We start from the raw sequence: 24,218 nt of genomic DNA, 5'->3' as shown, positions 1-24,218 counted from the left end.
CATGTCTACTCGTGGCGGTTTTAAATCAATGTGGAACCATATTGGTAAAAAATTTTTTGCGAAAATCATCATGGGCACCTTTATTTCTTAGAAATTGTGAGTACGGAATATTAGGATTACTATCAACTTGAGAAACACCTACAACAAAATTCATAATGTTAACTAAAGAATCACCTATATAGAGAATTACAATGAATGTTTTAAATATGACATATAGAGATTAAGTATGTGATCTATGAGCAATAAAAATTAATAAAGAAATATTTGATTAGAATTATTGAAGTACTTACCATAATCGTTATCACTATTTAGAACACTGCACGCACATTATTACGCGCATTAGAAATATTAGTTTGCACATCCAATAACGCCTTTCGGCGTGCACGAAATGCACGAGAGCGTTCTGTTGAGCTCTTTGGAGCACCCTTAATGGTTTTTTTCTGCTTATTTTTATACTTTTTACCTCTAGTTTGCGGCATACTTATTATTATTAAAAAGATACATCAAAAATAAAGTCTTTTGGCGTTAGAGATACACTATGATGAGGAAAATGTGATAAATGAAGAAATAAAACATGGGATCAAGCTAAATTGCTTGTATAATAAAACCTTATTTGTATGTCAAAGAGAAGTTTCGCTTTCTAACAAACCACACACACACACTAGTTGATATATTAGGAAATATAATGTTGTCTATGCAAAAATTAGACACCTTACTTACCTTACTTTTACTTCGCCTATATGCAAATGCAACAACGTAGTCTCTTTTATGATAAATGTAAATGATAGTGATACTTAGCCTTTTCTGTTCGATTTCGTTACCTATTTTGTCGCTTTTTTTGTTGGTTCTTCAAAGATTGTCTGAGATGTATAGTCGGAGACGTCCAATTAAAGAATAGGGAGATTTTTTGTTTAATGGACAGAGTAAGGTTCCTTAGCAAGAAGTAGGGAGGAACGATAACAAAACGCCCATATTCTTTAAAAATTATAGACATGAATATTATCGCATTGATAATAAAAACTACGAATAAAGATACATCTGAGAATACTAACATGACCTTGGAATAAAAGTAGCAGGCAAAAACTGCCATTTTCAAAATTCCAGTTATCAAGATGGAATATCGAATGCGCTAGCCATAGATACAAACAAAAAAGCTAGAATGTTTGTCGACGGAAGGATACTAGATACTTAGATCCTAACCTAAGTAAATATAATATATCATTTTTTTGAAACTCAAGTAGATGATAGTCCTTGTATGAATTTAAGAATTTAAAGTATCTTTATCATGGGTCAGCCCACGCCAGAATTTTTTTTGCAACTAATTCCTTTGGATGCTTGAAAAAGAACGAAACATTTTTTGGTCGTATTTTTTTCGTTTCGTCAAATTTTGAATAAAAACGATTCTAACAAAATTTTCTCTTCAAAAGTTGTTGTAAAAAAAACCACATTATAATTCAATAATAATAATATTATTATTATTAGTATTTTTTAATTTTATTGTTTCTCTCTGACTTCTCAGGCATAACAGCATATCAGACAGGACTCTTGCCAGGTCTGACTGCTTTAATCTCCTTAATTTAAAAAGGCTCTGGTTATGTTGCATGTTTTTAATATAACCTCCTTTTTGTATTTCTTGATGTATATTTGGGTCTAGTTGTAATTGTGTAAGATGTAGTATATAGTTGTTCGGTGTAATGCCAATTGCAGATATGATGAAAGGAATGATGTGCACCTTCTTTCGTTTCCATATTCTGTGTATTTCTTGTGCAAGTGGTGTGTATTTTTCTATTTTTTCTCTGTATTTCTATGTGACGTTGATGTCGTGTAGAACTGGGTATGTTGTTTTCTCTTCCTTGTTTGTAAATGTGATGTCAGGTCTGTTGTATTTTACTGTTTTGTCTGTGTTAATGTTGTTTCCTAGTATAGTTTTTAATTTTTGCTATCTATTATTGTTGTTGGTGTGTATTTGTAGTATGGTGTAGTGTTCCACCTTTTTTTGATGCCACATGTTTTTTATCTTCTCAGCCAGCAATATGTACTTTTCTATTTTTTCTCTTGTTTTTTTTGGTATATTTGTTGCGTTTGGTATAAATATTTCTATGAGCTGTGTTATTCTATCTTTTTGTCTGTAAGTGTTATGTCGGGCTTGTTGTGCGTTATGGTCTTATCTGTAGTGATTCTTCTGTTCTAGTATAATTTGTACTCTTCGTTTTCTGGTATGGTTTGTTGTGTGTATTTGTATGTGGGTGTGTGTCGTGTGATTAGTTTATGGTTTATAGCAAGTTATTGGTGTACTATTTTTGCTACATTGTTGTGTCGTCTGGTGTATTCTGTGTTGGTAAGTATTGTGCATCCGCCTATAATGTATTCTACTGATTTATCTTTATTTTACATAACCTGCACTTATCTGTTTTTGTACCTGGGTCTTTAATTATGTGTTTACTGTAATGCCTCGTGTTTATTACCTGGTCTTGGATGACTATCATGAAGCCTTAATTTCACCGTATATGTTACCTTCATTTAGCCATGCATTAGATGCTTGTGGGTCAATGTATTCTTGTGCTAATTGGTGTGGGTTCTGGCCGTGCAGTGTTTTTTGTTTCCAGTTTTCTTTTTTTTTTCTTCTGTTGTAACTGTGAGGTCTAATGGGTTGTATGTGTGGTTGTTGAATTGTAATGGTGAGGCTGATGTGTCTGTATGTATTATTGCTCTATGTATCTTGCTATCTTTTGCCCGCTTCATGAAATATTTTCTTAGGTTGTCTGTTTGTTTGTAGTTGAGGTTTCGAATATCTATATATCCTCTTCCTCCTTCTTTTCGGCTGATTATGAATCTTTCAGTTGCTGCGTGTATGTGATGTTTCTATGTTTATTGCACTGTGTTCGTGTGAGTGTGTTAATTGCTTTCAGGTCTTTCTCGCTCCATTTCACTATCCCAAAAGAGTATGTTAGTACTGCTATTGCATATGTTTTTATTGCTTTTGTTTTATTTCTTGCTGTAAGTTCTGTCTTGAGTATTTAAAAGAGTCTCTGCCTGTATCTGTGTTTTAATGCTTCTTTGATTACTGCACTTTCTATTCCTATTTGCTGTTTGTACCCTAGGTATTTGTAGCTGTCCATTTCTGTCATTGCCTCTATGTGGTTGTCGTTTTCGACTAATATGTAGTCTTCCTGTTTGGTTTGTTGTCCTCTGATTATGCTGTTTTTCTTACACTTGTCTATCCCTAGGGTCATTTTTATGTCTGTGCTTAATATTTCAGTGATCTTGAGTAGATAGTTCAGTTGGTGGTTAGTTGCTGCAAACAATTTTAAGTCGTCCATGTACAATAAATGTGTGATTTTGTTTCCGTGATATTGTAGCAGTATTTCGGGTCATTTAATATGTTTGATAGTGGGTTTAGGGCTAAACAAAACCAAAAAGCGCTTAATGAGTCTCCTTAAAATATCCCTCGTCTTATTAATGTGGGACGAACGCCTCCCTGCCAAACTTGTTAGGCATTCGTGGAAGAGAACTGGTCGGTGGGCCCTGGATAGCTCAATTGGTTATAGAGCAGTCGCCCGGAAAGCGAAAGATCCGTGGTTCGAGTCCCGGTCCAGTCAGTCCAGCGGTCCAGTTTTTTTTCACGAATCTTACATTAAGGGGCTCAGCCGGGATGGAGGTCTGTTTCGTAGCATGTTCCACAGTCTTCTACAACGCCACGAGAAGAAATTATTTATAAATAATTTCAAAAGAGTAAAGAGTTTGGCCGATAGTAGCGACGCGAACGGTTGGCCGAGGAACTAGGCAAGACGGTCTTACGGAGCCTCGGCAACGTGTTCGGAACGAGTAAAGACGTAACGAGTAACGAAGGTGCCACCAAAGGAGGGGTGGTGAAGACGGAACATTCGGGGTCGAATGTTGTTGTTGTAGGGGGGTGGAATGTGGGACGAACGCCTCCATGCCAAACTTGTTAAGCATTCGTGGAAGGGAACTGGTCGGTGGGCCCTGGATAGCTCAATTGGTTAAAGAGCAGTCGCTCGGAAAGCGAAAGATCCGTGGTTCGAGTCCCGGTCCAGAGTCAGTCCAGCGGTCCAGTTTTTTTTCACGAATCTAACATTAATGTGGGTTTTTTTTTTATTATTATTATTATTATTATTATTATTATTATTATTATTATTATTATTATTATTAATATTATTATTAATTATAGCATTAAAAACTCTAAAGTTCATTACCGCAAATACTAAATCCCTCCAATGTTCTCGTTCCTGAACGCGACCTCCTCTCCATTCGCAGTATTCGTAGCCTATTTCTTCAAAATCTGTCATATTGTCCTAACAGTTTGTTTATATACATTAGACTTTAATTAAAATATATTTTTTTAACATTGATAACTCTATAGAAACATAATGAATAAAGAAAAACAAAAAACAGGTCTTTATCATTAACAACTTATCAAATTGCACATAAAATATTTATTTCATTCACTTTTCCTTTAATCATTAAAATATTAATGTTAAAAATAATTATATATTATTTATATTTATGTATATGTAATGCGTGTTTCTACAAACAATTATAAACTTTCTTTTTATAGAATATACTGAATTGAAACAATCCGATTTGATTTTTTGTTTAAGTGAATGTTCGTAGTACCGATAAATATGCCATTGAAGTTTTTATAACCTACAAACGAATTTTTACGTATAGTCTAAGAGCCTGTGAACTCCAGACCCTTGTTATTTTATAAAAGTTGAAAGTTTTTCTGTGCATGTCCCCTATACAGGTAAAAACGACCAGGTACTATAGAGTTTAGGTTGTTGTTACTTGGGCAGGTAACAGGTAGTAAAGGTGTATAAAATAGTACCCTAAATACGTTAAAGTATAAAGCTTAATTTTTTTATATTATCTTTAGGATTACATTAGGAATCAAACTATTCATTGCCAGACACTTAACATCGTGACAACTTTTTTCTAGACACCCTTAATGTTGATAAAACTATAATTCTACTTAAAATAATTACCTTTACCTGTCAGTAAAATAAAGTATCAGATACTACTGCTAGGTGACGACACATATTGTAAATGTCGGTAAAATGAAGTAACAGTAACTACTGCTTTTGTTTCATGAACATTAAGGATGTCTGGCAAGGGGTTGCCACGATGTTAAGAGTCAGGCAATAAATAATTTGATTCCTAATATTATCCTAAAGATAATATAAAACAATTGAGCTTTATACTTTAATGAATTTAAGGTACTATACAGGGTGGGGCAATAACTATTAGCACCACAGATATCTTCGAAACTATAAGGTTCACAGAAATATTTGCTGAAATAAAATTGCACAGTACAAAGGGGGCCATCCGATAGAGATAATAGTTTTTTTGCAGGTGGAGGTACTTTGGACATTTGAAGGTCACCTCCATTTTTTCAAATGGATCGGTATGGTTTTGTTTCTGTATCATGATAGAGGAGCTTAAAACGAGTTTAACGACCTATCACATAAGGTCATTGAAGGTCATAGAAAGTACATAAAAGTGATAATTATTTTATCAATGGAAATTTGAATGGCAACATCTACGCTAATTTTATCAAGGATACATTGGGTCTTCTGCTAGAGGAATTACCTTTACTTACACGACAAACCATGTGGTATCAACATGATGGATGTCCAGCACATTATTCATTGATTGCACGAAGAGAACTCGATGAAAAATTTCAAAATCGTTGGATTAGACGCGGCTGTCCAATATCGTGGCCAGCTTGTTCCCCAGACTTAACACCTCTAGATTTCTTTCTATGGAGAACACTGAAAGATAAAGTGTACAAAGAAGTACCAACTACACTCTACGACATGCAACAAAGAATTATTGCAGCCTGTACATCAATAAGTTCTGACACTGTAAGACTTGCAAGTCAATCAATGGTAAAAAGAATCCAATGTTGCATTGATACTGATGGTCATCATTTCGAACACCTACTAAACGTATAATTTTATTTACTGCCATAACTGTAAATATTATCGCCAACGATTTCGAAATTTTTCATCAAGTTCTCTTCGTACAATCAATGAATAATGTGCTGGACATCCATCATGTTGATACCACATGGTTGGTCGTGTAAGTAAAGGTAAATCCTCTAGCAGAAGACCCAATGTATCCTTGATAAAATTAGCGTAGATGTTGCCATTCAAATTTCCATTGATAAAATAATTATCACTTTTATGTACTTTCTATGACCTTCAATGACCTTATGTGATAGGTCGTTGAACTCGTTTTAAGCTCCTCTATCATGATACAGAAACAAAAACATACCGATCCATTTGAAAAAATGGAGGCGACTTTCAAATGTCCAAAGTACCTCCACCTGCAAAAAAACTATTATCGCTATCGGATGGCCCCCTTTGTACTGTGCAATTTTATTTCAGCATATATTTCTGTGAACCTTATAGTTTCGAAGATATCTGTGGTGCTAATAGTTATTGCCCCACCCTGTATAATACTACTTTTTTACATGTTATCTGCCCAATTAACCACAACCCAAACTCTACAGTCGCTGGTCGTTTTTACCTGTATAGGGGACATGCACAGAAAAAGTTTCAGCTTTTATAAAATATCGAGGGTCTGGCCTTCGTAGGCTCTTGCTTTAGTATAAGAAAACTTTTAATTTTCTTACAACATAATTTGTAAACAACTTACATCTGTAAAGGTATTCAGTGATAAGGTACAAAATTTGCCTGACGTCAATCGCACAAACTTTGTTGAACACATCATACATATGTGCACCAATTTTTTGTCCGGTTCTGTGCTGTCGTACCAATTGCAATGATAAAAAGCATCACTCAGAATAGAGCTCTAAAAAATGTTTAATGTTTCAAAAGAACAAAAATTATTTTTAATGAAACCTAAGAAAAACAAATACTTCTTTTATGAGACATTCCCCCATGTAACAGTAGGCCAAGAGTGTACTGCACACGCAGCCGAGGATTAAAAAAATCGGAAGCAGCATTTTCCCTTCTCCTCCATCTGTACTCTAAAAAAAATAAAATACATAGTTATTCCTATGATTTTTCATTAATTATGATTAAATTTGATTTATTAATTTATTGTAAATATTTAAAATAATATTTAATATACAATTTTTTCCATATCTTAACAATAATATTTGCTCATGTTATTTAGCTATTGGGGAAGAATTTGTATTACGCCATGTAGCGCTTAAATAGCCGTAGCGTTGACAGTCAAGCGACGGAGAGTAGAGTGAATGGAGATCTTGTGCTCGGGTTTTGTGCACGTACTGGAGATTTACTTCCGTTCGGGACGGCTAGTTGGTGAAATCGGTCATGCGTAAATATCGCTATACTGCTTGTAGCTTTGTTTTGAGGTTTTGCGATCTGCGTGCTTTTAAATCGACTGATTAGCCCTTTTCAAGACGGTCTTCTTAAGAAAATTATAAGCTATTAGTTGTACATTGGGCTAAGTTGTTTGAGTAACTTGAGTGTATCATAAGGCAAGGTTTTTGAATTTTGAATTTCGGCCACGTGCAAGCTTCCTCGACATGCTAGATTTCCACTAAGGCGACCACCTAAACTGCAGGATCACAAGATCCACTGAGATTAAGATATTGCTCCACGAGAGGTTGAAGCGACCTGTGGTAGAGAGTAAAGTGCGCCTTAACTTTAACGTGTGGCTAGGACTACACATCAAATCATTCACGTTTGTCTTGGCTTAATAAGTAAATGTAAAAGAGTCCTCGAACGTAATGTTACGCGAAAATATTTATACGAGGGTAAATTCGCGATAGTTTTCGAATAACATAAGAATTCAGCCTGTTGAATTCTTGTAATTGTATTTAAAAGCTTGGTTTCAAAGTTTTCGAAAGAATAATTTTATTTGACAAAGATTCTTGTTCGGATACAGACAACTTACAAGCGGCAGATGGCTGGTTGGCAAGCTGCTTTAGCTGGGTCTATGATCGGACGCAATGCGCCGGTTACGGACCCAGGGGATGGAAATGGAAATAAGAAGACAAAAAAGAACAAGAAAGCACTCAAGCCTAAGGAGGAGGCGACAGTGGAGCTCATCTGTGGTTAAGGGCTGTCGTACAGGAATGCGCTCCTCCGAGCGAGGGAGAGGGTAAACCTCTCGGTGATCGGACTTAACGGTCCTGACCTGTTGACAAGGAGCTACAGACTTCTTCATTTGGAGGACTAGAGGAGAGGGTACGCCGAAGAAAGCGTAATTTATAACTAGGGCTCTGAAGCAGGTGATCCCGGAGATCAGATCCGGAGGACAGATCAGCTGTCCTCAAAGGCTGGAGGAGTTGAGGCTAGTGGGCCCTAATGCTGCAGCGACGAGCACGATTATTAGGAATGCCCTGATGAAGTTGAAGTCCGGGTTTGACCTCAATAGCATCAGTATCGGCGCGATTATGATGGGCAGGTTAGGGGGGGGGGGTCTGAGTAAGGTCAAGATCACCGCCCTATCTGTTATTGCACGTGCAGCTTTGAAAAGAAGAAGGATTGTTGTTGGGAGGACAGCCGCAGGGGTCTGTTTATCCGGTAGCAAAGAAACCCGTGAGGTTTCATCGCTGCAAGATAAGAGGTTGCGAGGAAGATATCCGGGGAAAAGGCAACTAGGCCAAATGTGGTTCCGGGCGTGGTCGTGCGGGTCGCTGTGTCACATTGCAGCCAGGGATTGGCCGACTGCTTCTCGGCCTGTCTGGGGTCTGGAGTCTTTCGACGCGTTGGAAGAGGACCAAGCTGGTTTTCATCGAGAAGAGGAGGGATCTAAAAAAGGATCTTCCGAACTCGCACAGGCCAATCTGCCTGCTAGACAAAGCTGGTAAGCTCTTTGAGATGGTCATAGCGAGCAAGATTACCGGGTTTTTGGAGAGGGTAAACGCGTTGTCATTTGTGCAGTTTGGCTTCGGGATATCTAAGATCGATACAATTCTAAAGGTGAGGAGGGTCGTGGACGCATGCGTTGGGGATGGCCTCGTGGTAGTGATGGTCTCTTTGGATATCGTGAACGCGTTTACCTTGGTTCCGTGGGGCGTTATCATCGGGACGATGGAGCGGGGCAAGTTCCCGCGATAATTGGTAGACTTCATCCGCATCTACCTCAGTTTCAAAAAAGGATATACTTACTTAGGTTTGGACGGGGTATCTTTCCATCGACAAACATTCTAAAATTTTTAGAAGTGAAAACTTTTTTAGAATAGGAGTGATCTGAAAAGTAAATAAACGCGGTCGGTAGGAAACGGAGCTATGTAACGAATCTATGAAACGGCTGCTATACTAAATAATGAGAGAGAAAAAGACAAACATATATGGTTTAGCCTGCGAGAGAATGAGACGGAATATAGCTATACAGTTTTTCATATTCTTGGTCTCCTCTTTATGCTATGTTTCGTAGTTATCGCTCCTGGTTGTATATGTGTGTGTTTGTGTGCGACTGCATACTACAAAGCGTAAACACACATATTCTTTCGATACTCGAAATGTTTGTAGGTAGGAGCGATAGAAGGGTAGAAGAATAAACAGAGATAAGTACGTAGGTATGCGAAAAAAGTATAAGGTCAAAACGAACAGACGGTCAAAATAAAGAAAGAAGGTGCGTGGTCTGGTTTTTTTTACCAAAGGTGTGTCATTTCTTTTCTATTTAAAAATGTTTCTATTTTATTGAAAAATTAATATAAAATTATTTATTTCGCAAATATTATAATTAACTTATATAAATACAAAGAATATATAATAATTGTATTGTCTGCAATATTTTAAAAAAGGAATGATTACAAGATACATCAGAGAAAAGGAATTAGATAACACTGTGGAATAAATGAAGTGCAGCTGATAAATTCCATTCAAAGGCAAGTAAATTTCTGTCACATTTTTATTTTGCTTCTTCATAAAATATATTTGATTCATAAAAACAAAATATGTCTATTAAATTGGATTTTTATATGTTTTTATAAAAAATATCCAAAGATATGTACTTACCTATGAATACAAAACAATTTTATTATTATATAAAATATTTACCCTATAAAGAAATTATTATTAATTTTTCAATAAAATAAAAATATTTTTTATTGAACCTTGCATAGGACTCTATCATTAAAATAAGACCTATTTCGTAAGAATCGATTTAAAAAAGTTTGTGGAATGCTCCGAGGCATAACTACTGTTTTTTACTCTTTTTTACCAGTATGGTAAACAATCCTAAAAGTATACCTGTTTGGGAATTAATCTGCCCAATCAGAACGCTCGACAGTTGTCGCTCAACGCTGACTCGCCATAGCTCATCTCGGCGGTGAAGAAGCGCCGTGACGCCGGCTTCTCAGGCAGCCATTGTTCATTAGTTCACGTCGACTCGTTCCATTCACACGTGTTTTCTCAGCTTTGTCTACGTCTTCTCACAAAGTCATAAGTTCGATGGGATTAATATAATCCTCATCGTCCGATTCAAAAGTGATTAATATAATCACGCCATCTCAAGTCCACTCAGTATAACATTCGTAGTGAAAAGTTCGGAACGTATTTTTTTCGGAACGGAGCGAATTGTCACGCTCAACCTTCAATCAAGGTATAGACCACTCACAGTGACAATTTCAGCTCACGTGTTAAAGACAGTTACCACCATCCTGCCGGCCAGAAAGACTCAACAGGAACCCGAATGGCCACACCTGAAGGGTTTAACTCTCGCTGATCCAGAATTTCTCGTTCCAAGGGCAGTAGATGTCATAATCGGAGCAGACTTCTACGGCCAACTCATTAGGCCTAATATCATTAGGTACTCAGAAGGAACTCCCATTGCTCAATTATCAATCTTTGGGTGGTTGGTCATAGGCCCAATTCAGGCACCGGTCACGCATGCAAGGACAACTCATCTCGGCAGTTCACAGGTATCAAACTCGTCCTTGCGAGAGTTGTTGACACGGTTCTGGGTCCAAGAAGAACCTCCATCATCGGACAACTCATCGCTTACTCCTGAGGAGCAGGAGTGTGAGATCCACTTCAAGACCACTCACTCAAGGGACTCAACTGGGCGTTACATCGTCAGGATGCCTCTCAAATCGCCCCCAACAGTCCTGGGAGATTCTTATCAGACAGCTCATCAATCGCCCCAACGAATTCTTAGGCGACTTGGCAGAGACACTCAGTACGACCAATTTTACACCCAGTTCATGCGAGAGTATGAACAATTTCAGCATATGCTCAAGCTCGATGACATCTCAGTTGGTAGAAGGCCGGCCACATTACTATTTGCCGCATCATGGGGTACTTAAGCCAGACAGCTCCACCACGAAGCTCAGGGTTGTTTTCAACAATTAGAGTGCCAGCTCCACTGGTCACTCGCTCAATGACATCATGCACGCTGGTCCTAATTTGATGCTCAACATTTTTGACTTGCTCATTTTGATACGTCAACTCAAGTATCTCTTTGCGACTGACATCACTAAGATGTACCGGCAAATCATGATACATCCAGATGACCAGGATCTGCAACGCATCGTGTGGGTGAAGGAACAGCAGGTGGAATCTCATTTTCAGCTCACTACAGTCACGTACGGAACCAAATCAGCACCGTTCCTGGCTGTACGAACGCTCCTTCAGCTTGCTAAAGATAAAGGCTCTCAGTATCCTCTCGCTATCAAACCGATCACTCATGGGCGTTATGTTGATGACATCTTCGGAGGATCCGACACAGTGGAAAAGCTCGTGGAGACTGCTCAACAACTCATACGGCTCTGCCATGCGGGCGGATTCCTGCTGGCTAAGTGGCACTCTACTTCTCAGGAACTGTTTAGAGAGGTCTCGTCTGAGCTTGGCGAGACCTCAGGCATCTCATTCAACGACTGCGATACCAAAATCCTTGGTATTCGATGGTCACCTCAACAGGACAGGTTCGACTTCTCAACAATCTCAGCTTCTCCCTCCAAACGATACTCGAAACGTCTTGTCCTCTCAGAAGTAGCACAAATTTTTGATCCATTAGGCTTCGCATCTCCAGTCATAATTAAGGCTAAGATCTTTCTTCAGGCTCTCTGGTTGCATGATCTCGACTAGGACGAACCACTCTCGGAACAGCTCATCTCACAATGGCTCAGCATTACACAAGATCTCATTAGTCTGGCCAGACTCTCTATCCCACGTTGGTTCAACACGCTCTCGGATTCAGCTGTTGAACTACATGGCTTCTCTGATGCATCGCAATTCGCAATGGCAGCCGTTGTGTATCTCGTTGTTAACTCGTCGTCCACTGGCGCCAAGGTCTCTCTTATTTGCTCAAAAACGAAGGTCTCACCGCTCAAGCGGCTAACCATCCCGAGTTTAGAACTCTCAGCAGCGCTGCTACTCTCCACGCTCATGAATCATGTTTGCGCTACTCTAAACATGATCATAAATAAGACAACCTTGTGGACGGACTCTCAGGTAAATCTCACCTTGATCAAAGCTCATCCATCAAGATAGAAAGATTACGTACGCAACCGCGTGATCAAAATTCAGGAACTCTCAAGGAACGCTCATTGGAGGTATGTGCCTAGCACATCAAACCCAGCTGACTGTGCATCGCGTGGGATAACCACAGATCAGCTGGAAAAGCACTCTCTAAGGTAGACGGGACCACCGTGGCTCACTCAATCAGTGGCATCATGGCCGGCTCAGATCGATACAACTCCTGATGACTCATGTGCACAAGAAGCTCGTGCTCGTGTCGCACATCACGCGGTACGATCTTCTCCGAGGTATCATTTGGATCTCATTCATCGATACTCATCGCTCAACAGGTTGTTCCGAGTTACAGCTCTCTGCAATAGATTTCTCAAAAGGCTCTCAGGAGAGCTTGACGCGACACCAGCAGCCTGTATCTCAGCTAAAAGCATGGAAGACTCATGACTCTTTTGGGTCAAGGCCACTCAATCGGCGTACTACTCAGAAGAAATCTCAGTGCTCTCAAGACGTTCTCAGCTGCCAAGTTCGCATCCACTCTCTAGACTCACCGCATTCATTGATGCCGGCGGTGTGCTCAGGGTGGGCGGTCGCCTCTCAAAGTCGGAACTCATGTACGAGGCAAAACATCCAGCTATTCTCCCTCGTAGCTCCAGGCTCTCAGAACTCATCATCGCCCATGCTCACAAGAAAACGATGCATGGAGGCACTCAGTCGACTCTAGCACTCATCAGACAACTCTACTGGATCATCGGAGGAAGAGCTCCAGTGAAGTCATATGTTCTCAGGTGTGTGGTGTGTGCTCGTTACAGGGGGATCCGTGCTCAGCAACTGATGGGCCAACTATCTCTGGCGCGAGTCACTCCATCACGCCCGTTTTCTCACACAGGCATTGACTACGCTGGACCGCTCACGCTCAAGACTTGGAAGGGACGTGGCTCCAAGACTCATAAGGGTTCGATCTGTGTATTTGTCTGTCTATCAACTTCAGCCGCTCATCTCGATGTCGTTTCAGATTACTCAGCAGAGGGTTTCATTGCAACTTACAGACGCTTCACCTCAAGGCGGGGTGTCCCGTCAGACATTTACGCTGATTGTGGCACCAACTTCTTGGGCGCTGAAGTTAAGCTCAAGCAATGTTTCTCAGAAAGCTCTTCAGGACATCGGGAGATCTCTTCTCTGCTAGCTCAAGACAAAACACAGTTGAATTTCAACCCGCCTGCAGCCCCCCACATGGGTGGGAAATGGGAAGCAGTAGTCAAGTCTCTGAAGTTTCATCTCAGAAGATCAGTCGGAGACACACTGCTCACGTATGAGGAGACTTCCACACTCCTAGCTCAAGTTGAAGCCATTCTCAACTCCAGACCACTCGAACCGCTCAGTGAAGATCCAGAAGACATCTCAGTGCTCACTCCAGGGCACTTTCTCATCGGAACGGCACTCAATGCTGTTCCTGAAGGCTCACTCTTGGATATCTCAGCAAGTCGGCTCTCCAGATGGCAGTTCATCCAGCAAAGAGTTCAACATTTCTGGCGCATATGGTTGTCACGTCCCAGTGACGACTAATTTCGAACTTTGCTGCGCCAATTATGCGAGTGTCCTATTTGTAAGTCGTTAGTCGATTACTATTTAGCTATATTCGTACCTTGTAAAATTTGTACTCCTAATTTTGTCTTATAACCACTTTCATGAACGACCATCGATATTGGCATTAGTTGATCACACGTAAATGTGATTGCAAGGATCCATTGTCGTTCAATATCGTGAAAAAGTAATTAAAGGGTAGACTTTTGCAGTCCTACAGTATCCACTTTCTTGCTGACTATAGTTGAGATCACGCTTCAAAGATAGAACGCGCGTGACTTTTTGTAAAATCTACGGGTAACCGTAACTGATATCTGTTTAGACGAAAAACGATATTTTTCTAAATTAGCAGAATCCACAGTCGATAGAAACTGATATTTTTCCATTTCGAGGAATCGTAGTCAGCAGCATGTAATATCCCAAAATTTGCAGTTTACCGAATGAAAGTGGGTAGTGAGGGAGGTATTTTGCGCAAGTGGGAGGTGTTCCCACCCTTTCGGATTGGGCCCGACGGGAAAAACTGTGTTCTTCCCTGCCGGCAGTCTACCATATTCCGCAGTAGAGTTCGCATTAAAATTAGCCTTTACTTTGTTAGCGATTTACAGCATCTATCGTTTACTTACTCTTCGCGACTAAACTTAACTTCTAACTTAGCCATATTAGTACTTTATTTTGCTTTACTGTTGATAAAGATCTTGTTTAATTTTAACTTTATTTAGTAATATACTGTTATTTTCGTAAAATTGGAAGTGTTTGTGCAAAGTTGAATTAATTTCCTCATCATACACCAATCCTGTAGCCTAATTACACGGCGCTAGCACTACGGAACCCGAGCAGCTTCAGGGGTCTGACGATCAAACGACCAAGGAAGGGCCATCTTCCAGGAAATCTTAAACATCTTAAAGCAATAGTAACATCGGGTAAAACACTATCATTTACTCGTTTGGTGGGTTACTCTCTCTCTTAGCCCAGATCCCGGGTAAAGTCTGGCTTTACAGATTGACCCAAAACAGGGCACATCTTCCTTTGACCGAGTAAACGCTGGTGGCGTGACCGAGTCAAAAGAAATTATCTTTGAAATTGTTCTTGTTCGTTGACATCCCCTTCTGGGACGTCACAGGAAGAAAAATTTGGTGGCCGCGGTGGGATTGAAAAGGAGAGAGATAGTAACCTTGTTTGGCTTGGAGTCCTTGGTGCAAAATCGTAATATTCGTTTATTCGCAAATAACTTGTTATATTGATCTTGTTATAAAATTATCCAAAATGGCAACAGACCGCGTAGGTGCTAGGCCTGAAACTCCCTTGTCTGACGCCGGGTCGGTTGAATATGGGGAAGTAACAGAAAAAGAGGTGTCCTTAAGAAAGAAAATGGAGGAAATCCTTTTGGTTCAGGAGCAGCTTACCAAAATGCAGATGGACTCACTCAAAAGACAGAGTAAATTAGACAAAAGGGAGAGCGAATTAGAACTTCTAAAAAAAGAATTGACGCGTAAGGAACGTAGATTGGAACTTAGGGAGATTGCTATTCGCAGATCAGTAGGCGAAGATTTTGGGGGTTTTCGGGGTTTTGAACGCGTGCGAACTCCGGTAGATTCATTAGTTGCAGGTCCTAAAACACCCGAGATATCGCGACCTAGCTCTCCGCGACCAGCCCCTACGCGCCGGAACTCTCTCACTGTAATAGGAAATGACAGCGAACTGAAAGCAGAAAATGAACGCTTAAGAAAAGAGTTAGAATTTTTGAGAGAGACAGTAGCTGCAACTCGTCCGCCCAGTCCAGCTCCGCGTACCGTGCATACTTCAGTGAAACTTCGCGAAGTGGCAGAAGCAGTACCAAAATTTGACGGGCACAATATTTCTGTTTCTCAGTTTGCAAGGGCGTGTAAAAGGGCCCTTGAATCGTTGCCCGAGGAATATACTCACGAAATGGAAGTTTCCCTCACTAGACTGCTAATATCAAAATTAAGCGGACACGCATACGTTGTCGTTGAAAATTTGAAAATAACTAAGGTAGAACAGCTCATAGAGCGCCTAAAGGACGCATTTTTGCCGGCACATGGTTCGAATTATTATCGGGGACAATTAGCAACAGAATTTAAAAAACCAGGAGAACATGTCCTTGACTATTTCAGCCGTGTTCGTGATCTGACTCAGTCAATAATCGACGAAGAATCAAAACGGGTAGGTCGGTTGGAACGATCAATGGAGCATAAAATAGAGGAGGAAGGCCTCGATGCCTTTATCCGCGGGCTTCCATCCGAATATCGTACCGCGTTGCGATTTGAGCGGTATACCGATTTTAGCTCTGCCCTAATTTGTTTACTTCGAATAAATAAGCAAGTTGAGGACGACGCGAGGAGAGCGGCCTCCTCATCTTTAAGGGGTCGCGTTGCTAATGTAAGACCAATTAGGGAAGTAGTTGTTTGCAGACACTGCAATAAGCAGGGTCATTTGGAGCTTAATTGCTGGAATAGGAAAAAATATGTTAGTTCAAACGAGTCCGGTAGAAATTCGCCAAACTCGAAACCGAAATTGGGACAACGACGGAATCAACGCTGTAATTATTGCAAAAAGATGGGACATTGGAAACATGAATGTCGAAAATTAAAATTCAATAGTGAAAAACGAAAATTGCAAAATCAGGGAAACGAGGAAAGGGGTACGGCAGCGGACGCACACCGTCCCCCTTCTCCCAATTCGCGTCCCCAAACTCCGCAATCAAAACCGGGACAATCAAAATTAGACAAATGAAATATGAACCGGTTGATGGCTCTCCTGTGGTCACGTGTACTTCCAGACAGTTGACTGGTACCGTGACACTTATGATCGACACTGGCGCTGACGTAAATTTGATTAAGGTTAATGTATTACGCATAACGACCAAGATAAACACTGACGAAACGATACAGGTAACGGGCATCTCTCCACAGAAACATGATACCCTTGGTACTGTAAAAATTAGCATATTTGGAGAAGATGTTAAATTTCACTTGGTCAGGGAAAATTTTCCTATTCAGTCACATGGTATTTTGGGGAACGAGTTCCTACGGTTGAAATCTGCTACCGTTGATTATACGAACGAATGTCTCAAATTTTGCAATAAAACGATTCCGTTCGTAACCGACAAAGGTATTTGTATTCCGTCGCGAACTTCACAAATTTGTTACTGCTACGTCGCGAACACTGAGGTTAAGGAAGGGTATATCCCTCGTTTGCGATTTCCACCTGGAATCTACGGTGGTGAAGCCTTAGTGAGAAATAGAAACGGAAAAGCATACTTTAAAGTATCAAACACGACTTCAGAGTCCGTCTCATTAGCAATTCCGACGTTAGAATTATTGGATTATAATATTGAAACTCTTTCAAATTCGGTATCCAATACCTCTGATCCTATATCCGAAGTTCCTGATTCCGATCCATACAAATACGTGAATGCAATACATGCAATTTTTGCCTCTACTTCCGCAAACACGGCTCCCAAAACAGATGCTCCAAAATCTGAATTTACCTCAGCATCCTCTCGAGCGGAATCCGTTAAATCCCTCCTCCGTCTTGAACACCTGAATACGGAAGAGGCAGAGTCTGTTTCAAAATTAATTGCTGCAAACGCCGATATCTTCCATTTGCCAGGCGAACCTCTGGGAAGCACCGATATTTTGCAACACAGGATCACTACGAGTGACAATGTCCCGGTGCATACTAAACAGTACAGATTCCCTCCGGTTCACAAGGAAGAAGTTAAGAAACAGACGTCTGAGTTGCTAAAAGACGAAATAATTAGACCATCCCTCTCACCGTACAATTCTCCGATATGGATTGTACCCAAAAAGGCGGATTCCAAGGGAAATCCTAAATGGCGGATGGTGATCGATTATCGAAACTTGAATGAAAAAACAGTAGGAGACGCGTATCCCTTACCCAACATAACCGAAATTTTGGATCAACTCGGCGCGGCAAAATACTTTTCGACATTTGACTTGAAATCCGGATTTCACCAAATTAAAGTGCATCCGGATGACCGCGAAAAGACAGCTTTCTCGACCCCGTATGGTCATTTCGAATTCAGCAGAATGCCATTTGGCTTGAAAAACGCTCCAGCAACCTTTCAAAGGATGATGGATCATGTCTTGACCGGTTTACAGGGCGAGGAAATGTTTGTGTATTTAGATGATGTCGTTCTTTACGCAAGGTCACTTAGCGAACATGAGGCAAAGTTTAATAGACTCGCGCAAAGACTTCGTAAAGCAAATTTGAAATTACAACCCGATAAGTGTGAATTTCTAAGACGGGAAGTAATTTATTTAGGACATATCATTGGGGAAAACGGTGTAAAACCAGATCCAAAGAAACTAGAAGCTGTCAGGGAATTTCCGCGTCCGAGTAACGCAAAATCAGTTCGCCAATTTTTAGGACTTGCCGGATATTATAGGAGGTTTATTCCTGCCTTCTCTAAAGTAGCAAAACCATTAACGGATTTACTAAAAAAAGATGCATCATTTTGCTGGGGAGTTACCCAAGAAAGTGCATTTTGTTCGCTACGTGAAGCCTTGTGCAAGGAACCGATCTTACAGTACCCAAATTTTGCCTTGCCCTTTAACGTAACAACAGACGCATCCGGCTATGCAATTGGTGCCGTTTTGAGCCAAGGTCCTGTTGGAAAGGATTTACCGATCTCATACTGCTCGCGAATTTTGAACAAAGCAGAAAAGAATTACTCTACGATTGAAAGAGAACTTTTGGCAATAGTGTACGCAGTAAATTATTTTAGGCCTTATTTGTATGGCAGAGAATTTACTTTGATAACCGATCACAAACCCTTAGTTTGGTTAAAATCGATCAAGGACCCAACTTCGCGACTTACAAAATGGTGTCTTAAATTAGCCGATTATTCTTTTAAAATTGTGTATAAACCCGGCACTGCAAATGCCAATGCTGACGCTTTATCCCGAAATCCGATGGAGACGAAAAACGTACTCCCTATATATGCAGGTGATTCGGATGACAGTCCGGTGCGATTCAATACCAGACGCACAACGAAAGATGACGAAGACTGGGAACCTGACACAGCATCTGACGAGACAGATGACTCTGACGTGACGTCGACCTCCGCTGTTAGTGATAAGATAAGTGACGTACACTCTGACGTTGAAGGCAACAGCGATTCTGCTGACAGTGACGAACAGACACCGACAAGGCTAGACGCGAACTTAGGAATGCTGACAAATAATATAAAAGAAACAAGAGACTCACTATATTTGAGACGTGACAACCTGGTAGTTTTTACAGATCTTGACGGTACACCGTGCGACGAAGGTGCCCAACTTCTAAACGAAAATAAACAGCTCCCAAAATTAGAACGGCTAGTGTTAGCTCGCGCAAGGGTAACGAACTTTGGGAAATATAAATTAATAATAATACCCATTAAGGAACATGCCGCTAATGCTACTAAATTTGAAATACTAGTCGAAGCAATTGGCGCATTACTTTCCGTTGTACGCGAACTTAGCCTAGAATCAATTAGCATAGCAAAGACGACCTATATCGATGGCATACCGTGGTCACGCGTCCATGGGGTACTATGTAATACTTTCGAGTCCGAAAACTGCCAAATTGTGATTTGCCTTAATAAGGTTTCAATTCCAGAATTAGATCAAAGATTGAACATCCTTATGGAATGCCACTCGTCGGTTATCGGTGGACATAAGGGTGTAACCAAAACATATAATCGTATTAGACAGAAGTATCATTGGCAAAATATGAAAAAGGACATACAGGAATTTATTAGAAATTGTGAAAGTTGCCAAATAAAAAAATTAGTTAGAGTTAAGTCCAAGGAGCCAATGATACTAACCGATACTCCGGGAGCGGCATTCGATAAGATTGCCATGGATATCGTTGGACCACTTCCCAAGACAAGAAAGGGAAATAAGTATATCCTTACTATGCAAGACTCATTAACGAAATTTTTCGTTGCGGTGGCCCTTAAAACAGCAACATCAGTCGATATTGCGGAGGCTATGGTCCAAAAATTTTGCAATGTTTTCGGAGCTCCACGCTCCATTTTGACCGATCAGGGAGCAAATTTCACGAGCTCCCTACTAAGGGCGGTAGCGAAGCAATATCATTGCAAACAAATTAGAACAACAGCGTTCCATCCGCAATCAAATGGGTCGCTTGAACGTTCCCATATAGTCTTGACGGAGTATTTAAAACATTTCATTAATAAAAAGAAAGAGTGGGATAAGTGGCTCACTCACGCTATGTTCGCGTACAACACTAGTACTCATGAGGGAACAAGATTCACCCCTCACGAGTTAGTATTCGGCAGGCAAGCGAATGTTCCTTCGGGAACAGCGGTTAGTGATACTGGATTGGAAAATACGTATTTGAAATATTATACAGATCTAGTTCATAAGATTAGGACAGCCCAGGAAATAGCAAGACAGAACCTGGTGGGTGCAAAGATAAAATCAAAAATGTATTATGATCGAAATGCTCGAGGCCAAAATCTTGCAGTCGGACAAAATATTTATCTTTTAAAACAAACGACACCTAAATTTGGAGATCAATACACTGGCCCCCACCAGATTCTAGAAGTGCTGCCTAGAAATAATATTAAAATTAGCTATAAGAATGGGAGCAAAATTGTCCATCGAGACAAGGTAAAGATAGCTAGACAAAAGAATTAGAATGTTCTTCATGAACCGACATAGTTATAATATGTATATCTTTATGTTTTTATTTGTATATCACGTAGTTTTGTAACGAACTATACGTTTGCAACAGAGAAGATGCATTCCGAACTTTGCTGCATCATCATCTTTTACGTCACCGTAGCTTCTGCATTGTTTGGATACGATTGCGGCGGAACAGCCGCCAACATAACAACGGTATCAAGTGCACGTTTTCCGAAGGCCAATGTTTAAGTGACAAAAACAGTAGTGCATTTAAGACCACCTTTCCCGCGAATCCGTCTGTAACTTCAAACAATAATCTATTTTGTACGAAGGACTGCCAATGCAACTGATCTCTAGTAATGTGTCTATCCTATCACTGATTCTGTACACCGTTAGTGCAAAAGACATAACATTCGCATTAAATAAAACTTCTGAACATCACGTGCGCAGCTATACACTATTCACCAGAAATTCTTTATCCTCGAAATAACACCGGAACGCTTATTCACGATTAGTAAATTGAAAGTGCACCACACGAAGGATTGCTTCTAAGAACTTTCAGTAGTTTTTCAGAATAAAAGTGTCTTTCTACGACCAAGAACCGGTTAAAACCGGAACAATTGAGTTACGTAGCAGGAATACGCTGAATATCTATAATGAATACGCCGCAGGAATATCTAGTGAAAAGAGAGTGATGTAAGTTTCTACCGAGACCAACCAATGCTAGAGAGCCACAGACACTTCAACCAAACTCCATGATGCTGTGGAGATATTTGGACGCTGGAAATTTGGCGATGAGTAGAATATGTTCGGAAGCTGATTTGGCCAATCTCTGGGATCATATAATGTTCCCTATCGTGCTAAACACAATGGCAAGGGATGCAGTCGAGCAGTTAGCAATTGACACTCTATCTACCATGAATTTGGTCAATCTAGTAGATTTAAGTAATCTGGTAGACGATGTCGCAAAAGTGATTTTATCCTTCGGAGCTATGTTCTGCAAACGATTTTACGATTGGAGCATTCTCTTACTCAAGGACAAAGGGTTCAATTATCGGCCTACTATCGTCATCAGAAACTTGCGGACGAGGAAGCCGGTCAAGCAGTTCAACTGCGGAAAGTCATTGCAGGAAAACCCTTATCAGTACTAGAGCCGACATCTTTTGGTAGTAATTACCAACTTACTCCTGAAAAATCAGCCGAAAATCATGATCACCCGATGATCGCTAAAATAAAAGCAGCGAGATAGAATAGAGGTTGAGACCCATAAAACCTTTGTCTAAGAAAGAAAGTGTAACTTCACGGGTGTAGAACGGACTTTTGAAGTTCGGGTCAGTCAGTGCTGCAATATTGGGTATTGTATTTATATTCAAACTAGTTAAGTTAGTGATCGACTCTATTCTGCGTGGCTACGCCTTACACACAGTGTATGGGTGGAGCATACACCTATTAGGTGCTATTTGGGGCTCAATAACTGGATTACTCCTCCACTTGAAGACCAGAAGAGACTTTAAATCTACATCGGAAATGGAAGAGGGAACTGAACTTCGAGAAATCTGCACGGGGCAGCAACAACCAACCTGCAGCGTGGCTGACAGACCTCAAACGTTGAGGGCCACAAGCAGCTCCCAAACCGACTATACATCCGGTAAGCAAGTGCGGTTCCAAATGGACAATGAACTCTTTCAGAAAATCCGCGGGTGGCGAAGCCCTAGGGAATAAATTCCCTAACGCTTCTCTTTAAGGGGGGAGGTGTCACGTCCCAGTGACGACTAATTTCGAACTTTGCTGCGCCAATTATGCGAGTGTCCTGTTTGTAAGTCGTTAGTCGATTACTATTTAGCTATATTCGTACCTTGTAAAATTGTACTCCTAATTTTGTCTTATAACCACTTTCATGAACGACCATCGATATTGGCATTGGTTGATCACACGTAAATGTGATGGCAAGGATCCATTGTCGTTCATGATCGTGAAAAAGTAAGTAAAGGGTAGACTTTTGCAGTCCTACAGTATCCACTTTCTTGCTGACTATAGTTGAGATCACGCTTCAAAGATAGAACGCGCGTGACTTTTTGTAAAATCTACGGGTAACCGTAACTGATATCTGTTTAGACGAAAAACGATATTTTTCTAAATTAGCAGAATCCACAGTCGATAGAAACTGATATTTTTCCATTTCGAGGAATCGTAGTCAGCAGCATGTAATATCCCAAAATTTGCAGTTTACCGAATGAAAGTGGGTAGTGAGGGAGGTATTTTGCGCAAGTGGGAGGTGTTCCCACCCTTTCGGATTGGGCCCGACGGGAAAAACTGTGTTCTTCCCTGCCGGCAGTCTACCATATTCCGCAGTAGAGTTCGCATTAAAATTAGCCTTTACTTTGTTAGCGATTTACAGCATCTATCGTTTACTTACTCTTCGCGACTAAACTTAACTTCTAACTTAGCCATATTAGTACTTTATTTTGCTTTACTGTTAATAAAGATCTTGTGTAATTTTAACTTTATTTAGTAATATACTGTTATTTTCGTAAAATTGGAAGTGTTTGTGCAAAGTTGAATTAATTTCCTCATCATACACCAATCCTGTTGCCTAACTACACGGCGCTAGCACTACGGAACCCGAGCAGCTTCAGGGGTCTGACGATCAAACGACCAAGGAAGGGCCATCTTCCAGGAAATCTTAAACATCTTAAAGCAATAGTAACATCGGGTAAAACACTATCATTTACTCGTTTGGTGGGTTACTCTCTCTCTAGCCCAGATCCCGGGTAAAGTCTGGCTTTACAGATTGACCCAAAACAGGGCACATCTTCCTTTGACCGAGTAAACGCTGGTGGCGTGACCGAGTCAAAAGAAATTATCTTTGAAATTGTTCTTGTTCGTTGACATCCCCTTCTGGGACGTCACACACTTATTAGAAATACACCAGTTTAAGGAATATTTAAAAGTGTGCGTCAATCTATGATTCAAAATTGCATTTAATGGAAGAAAAACAGATTAAATATCTATAATATGATTCTTAAATATTATGTTTTCCTATTTTCATAATGAGCTTATCTTGAAAATCTTAAATTAATGCTTTGATAAGTAAATTGTTTACGTTCAATATGTTGCTAAAAGACTTGCTTACAATACTGAACTCTAACAAATACTGAGTTTATTTACAAAAAATTATAATAATTAAACATTTTTTACTTGTTTGGAGAGTATTATATACTTTTAAAATATGACCCTGTTTAAAAGCTTTAATCAATTAGTACGATTCCATTATTAATTAAAAACTGTACAATTCTGACCGTCATTTACTTTCACACTTTTTATAAAAATATACTTCTATTAATATCTTTTTAATGAATTAACACGTATATAGTATAATTGTTTTATATTAATAAAGAAAGGAATCATATATTATATGATAATTAATCAGTAAAAATTTTAATTTGTTAATCGTTAAGATATTTTTAATTATCAAAAAAAAAGACTAGATCTTTTTGAAAACAAACACAATATGTTGCTTGAT

At 39.9% G+C, this 24,218-nt stretch overlaps 2 protein-coding genes across 2 annotated transcripts; both read left to right on the top strand.

The window, feature by feature from the left end:
• Positions 1-11,351: 11,351 nt before the first annotated feature.
• Positions 11,352-12,050, top strand: LOC149031916 (uncharacterized). The gene has a single exon (XM_089174315.1). It carries the CDS (start codon positions 11,352-11,354, stop codon positions 12,048-12,050), a length of 699 nt encoding a protein of 232 aa, XP_089030441.1.
• Positions 12,051-13,046: 996 nt separating this feature from the next.
• LOC149031915 (uncharacterized) lies at positions 13,047-14,000 on the top strand. The gene has a single exon (XM_089174314.1). The coding sequence runs from the start codon at positions 13,047-13,049 to the stop codon at positions 13,998-14,000; it is 954 nt and encodes a 317-aa protein (XP_089030440.1).
• Positions 14,001-24,218: the final 10,218 nt, after the last annotated feature.

Source organism: Polistes dominula, unplaced genomic scaffold, assembly GCF_049000335.1.
Source record: "Polistes dominula isolate Pdom_NZ unplaced genomic scaffold, Pdom_raw_medaka contig_290, whole genome shotgun sequence".
NCBI classification, from domain to species: domain Eukaryota; kingdom Metazoa; phylum Arthropoda; class Insecta; order Hymenoptera; family Vespidae; genus Polistes; species Polistes dominula.
Note: the sequence above shows the minus strand (reverse complement) of the source record. Positions and strands in the feature narration are given on the sequence as shown.

Bases quoted from the DNA above. Each gene is read 5' to 3' on its own strand.
- LOC149031916 (XM_089174315.1), top strand. From the start codon at position 11,352: ATGCACGCTGGTCCTAATTTGATGCTCAACATTTTTGACTTGCTCATT.
- LOC149031915 (XM_089174314.1), top strand. From the start codon at position 13,047: ATGTACGAGGCAAAACATCCAGCTATTCTCCCTCGTAGCTCCAGGCTC.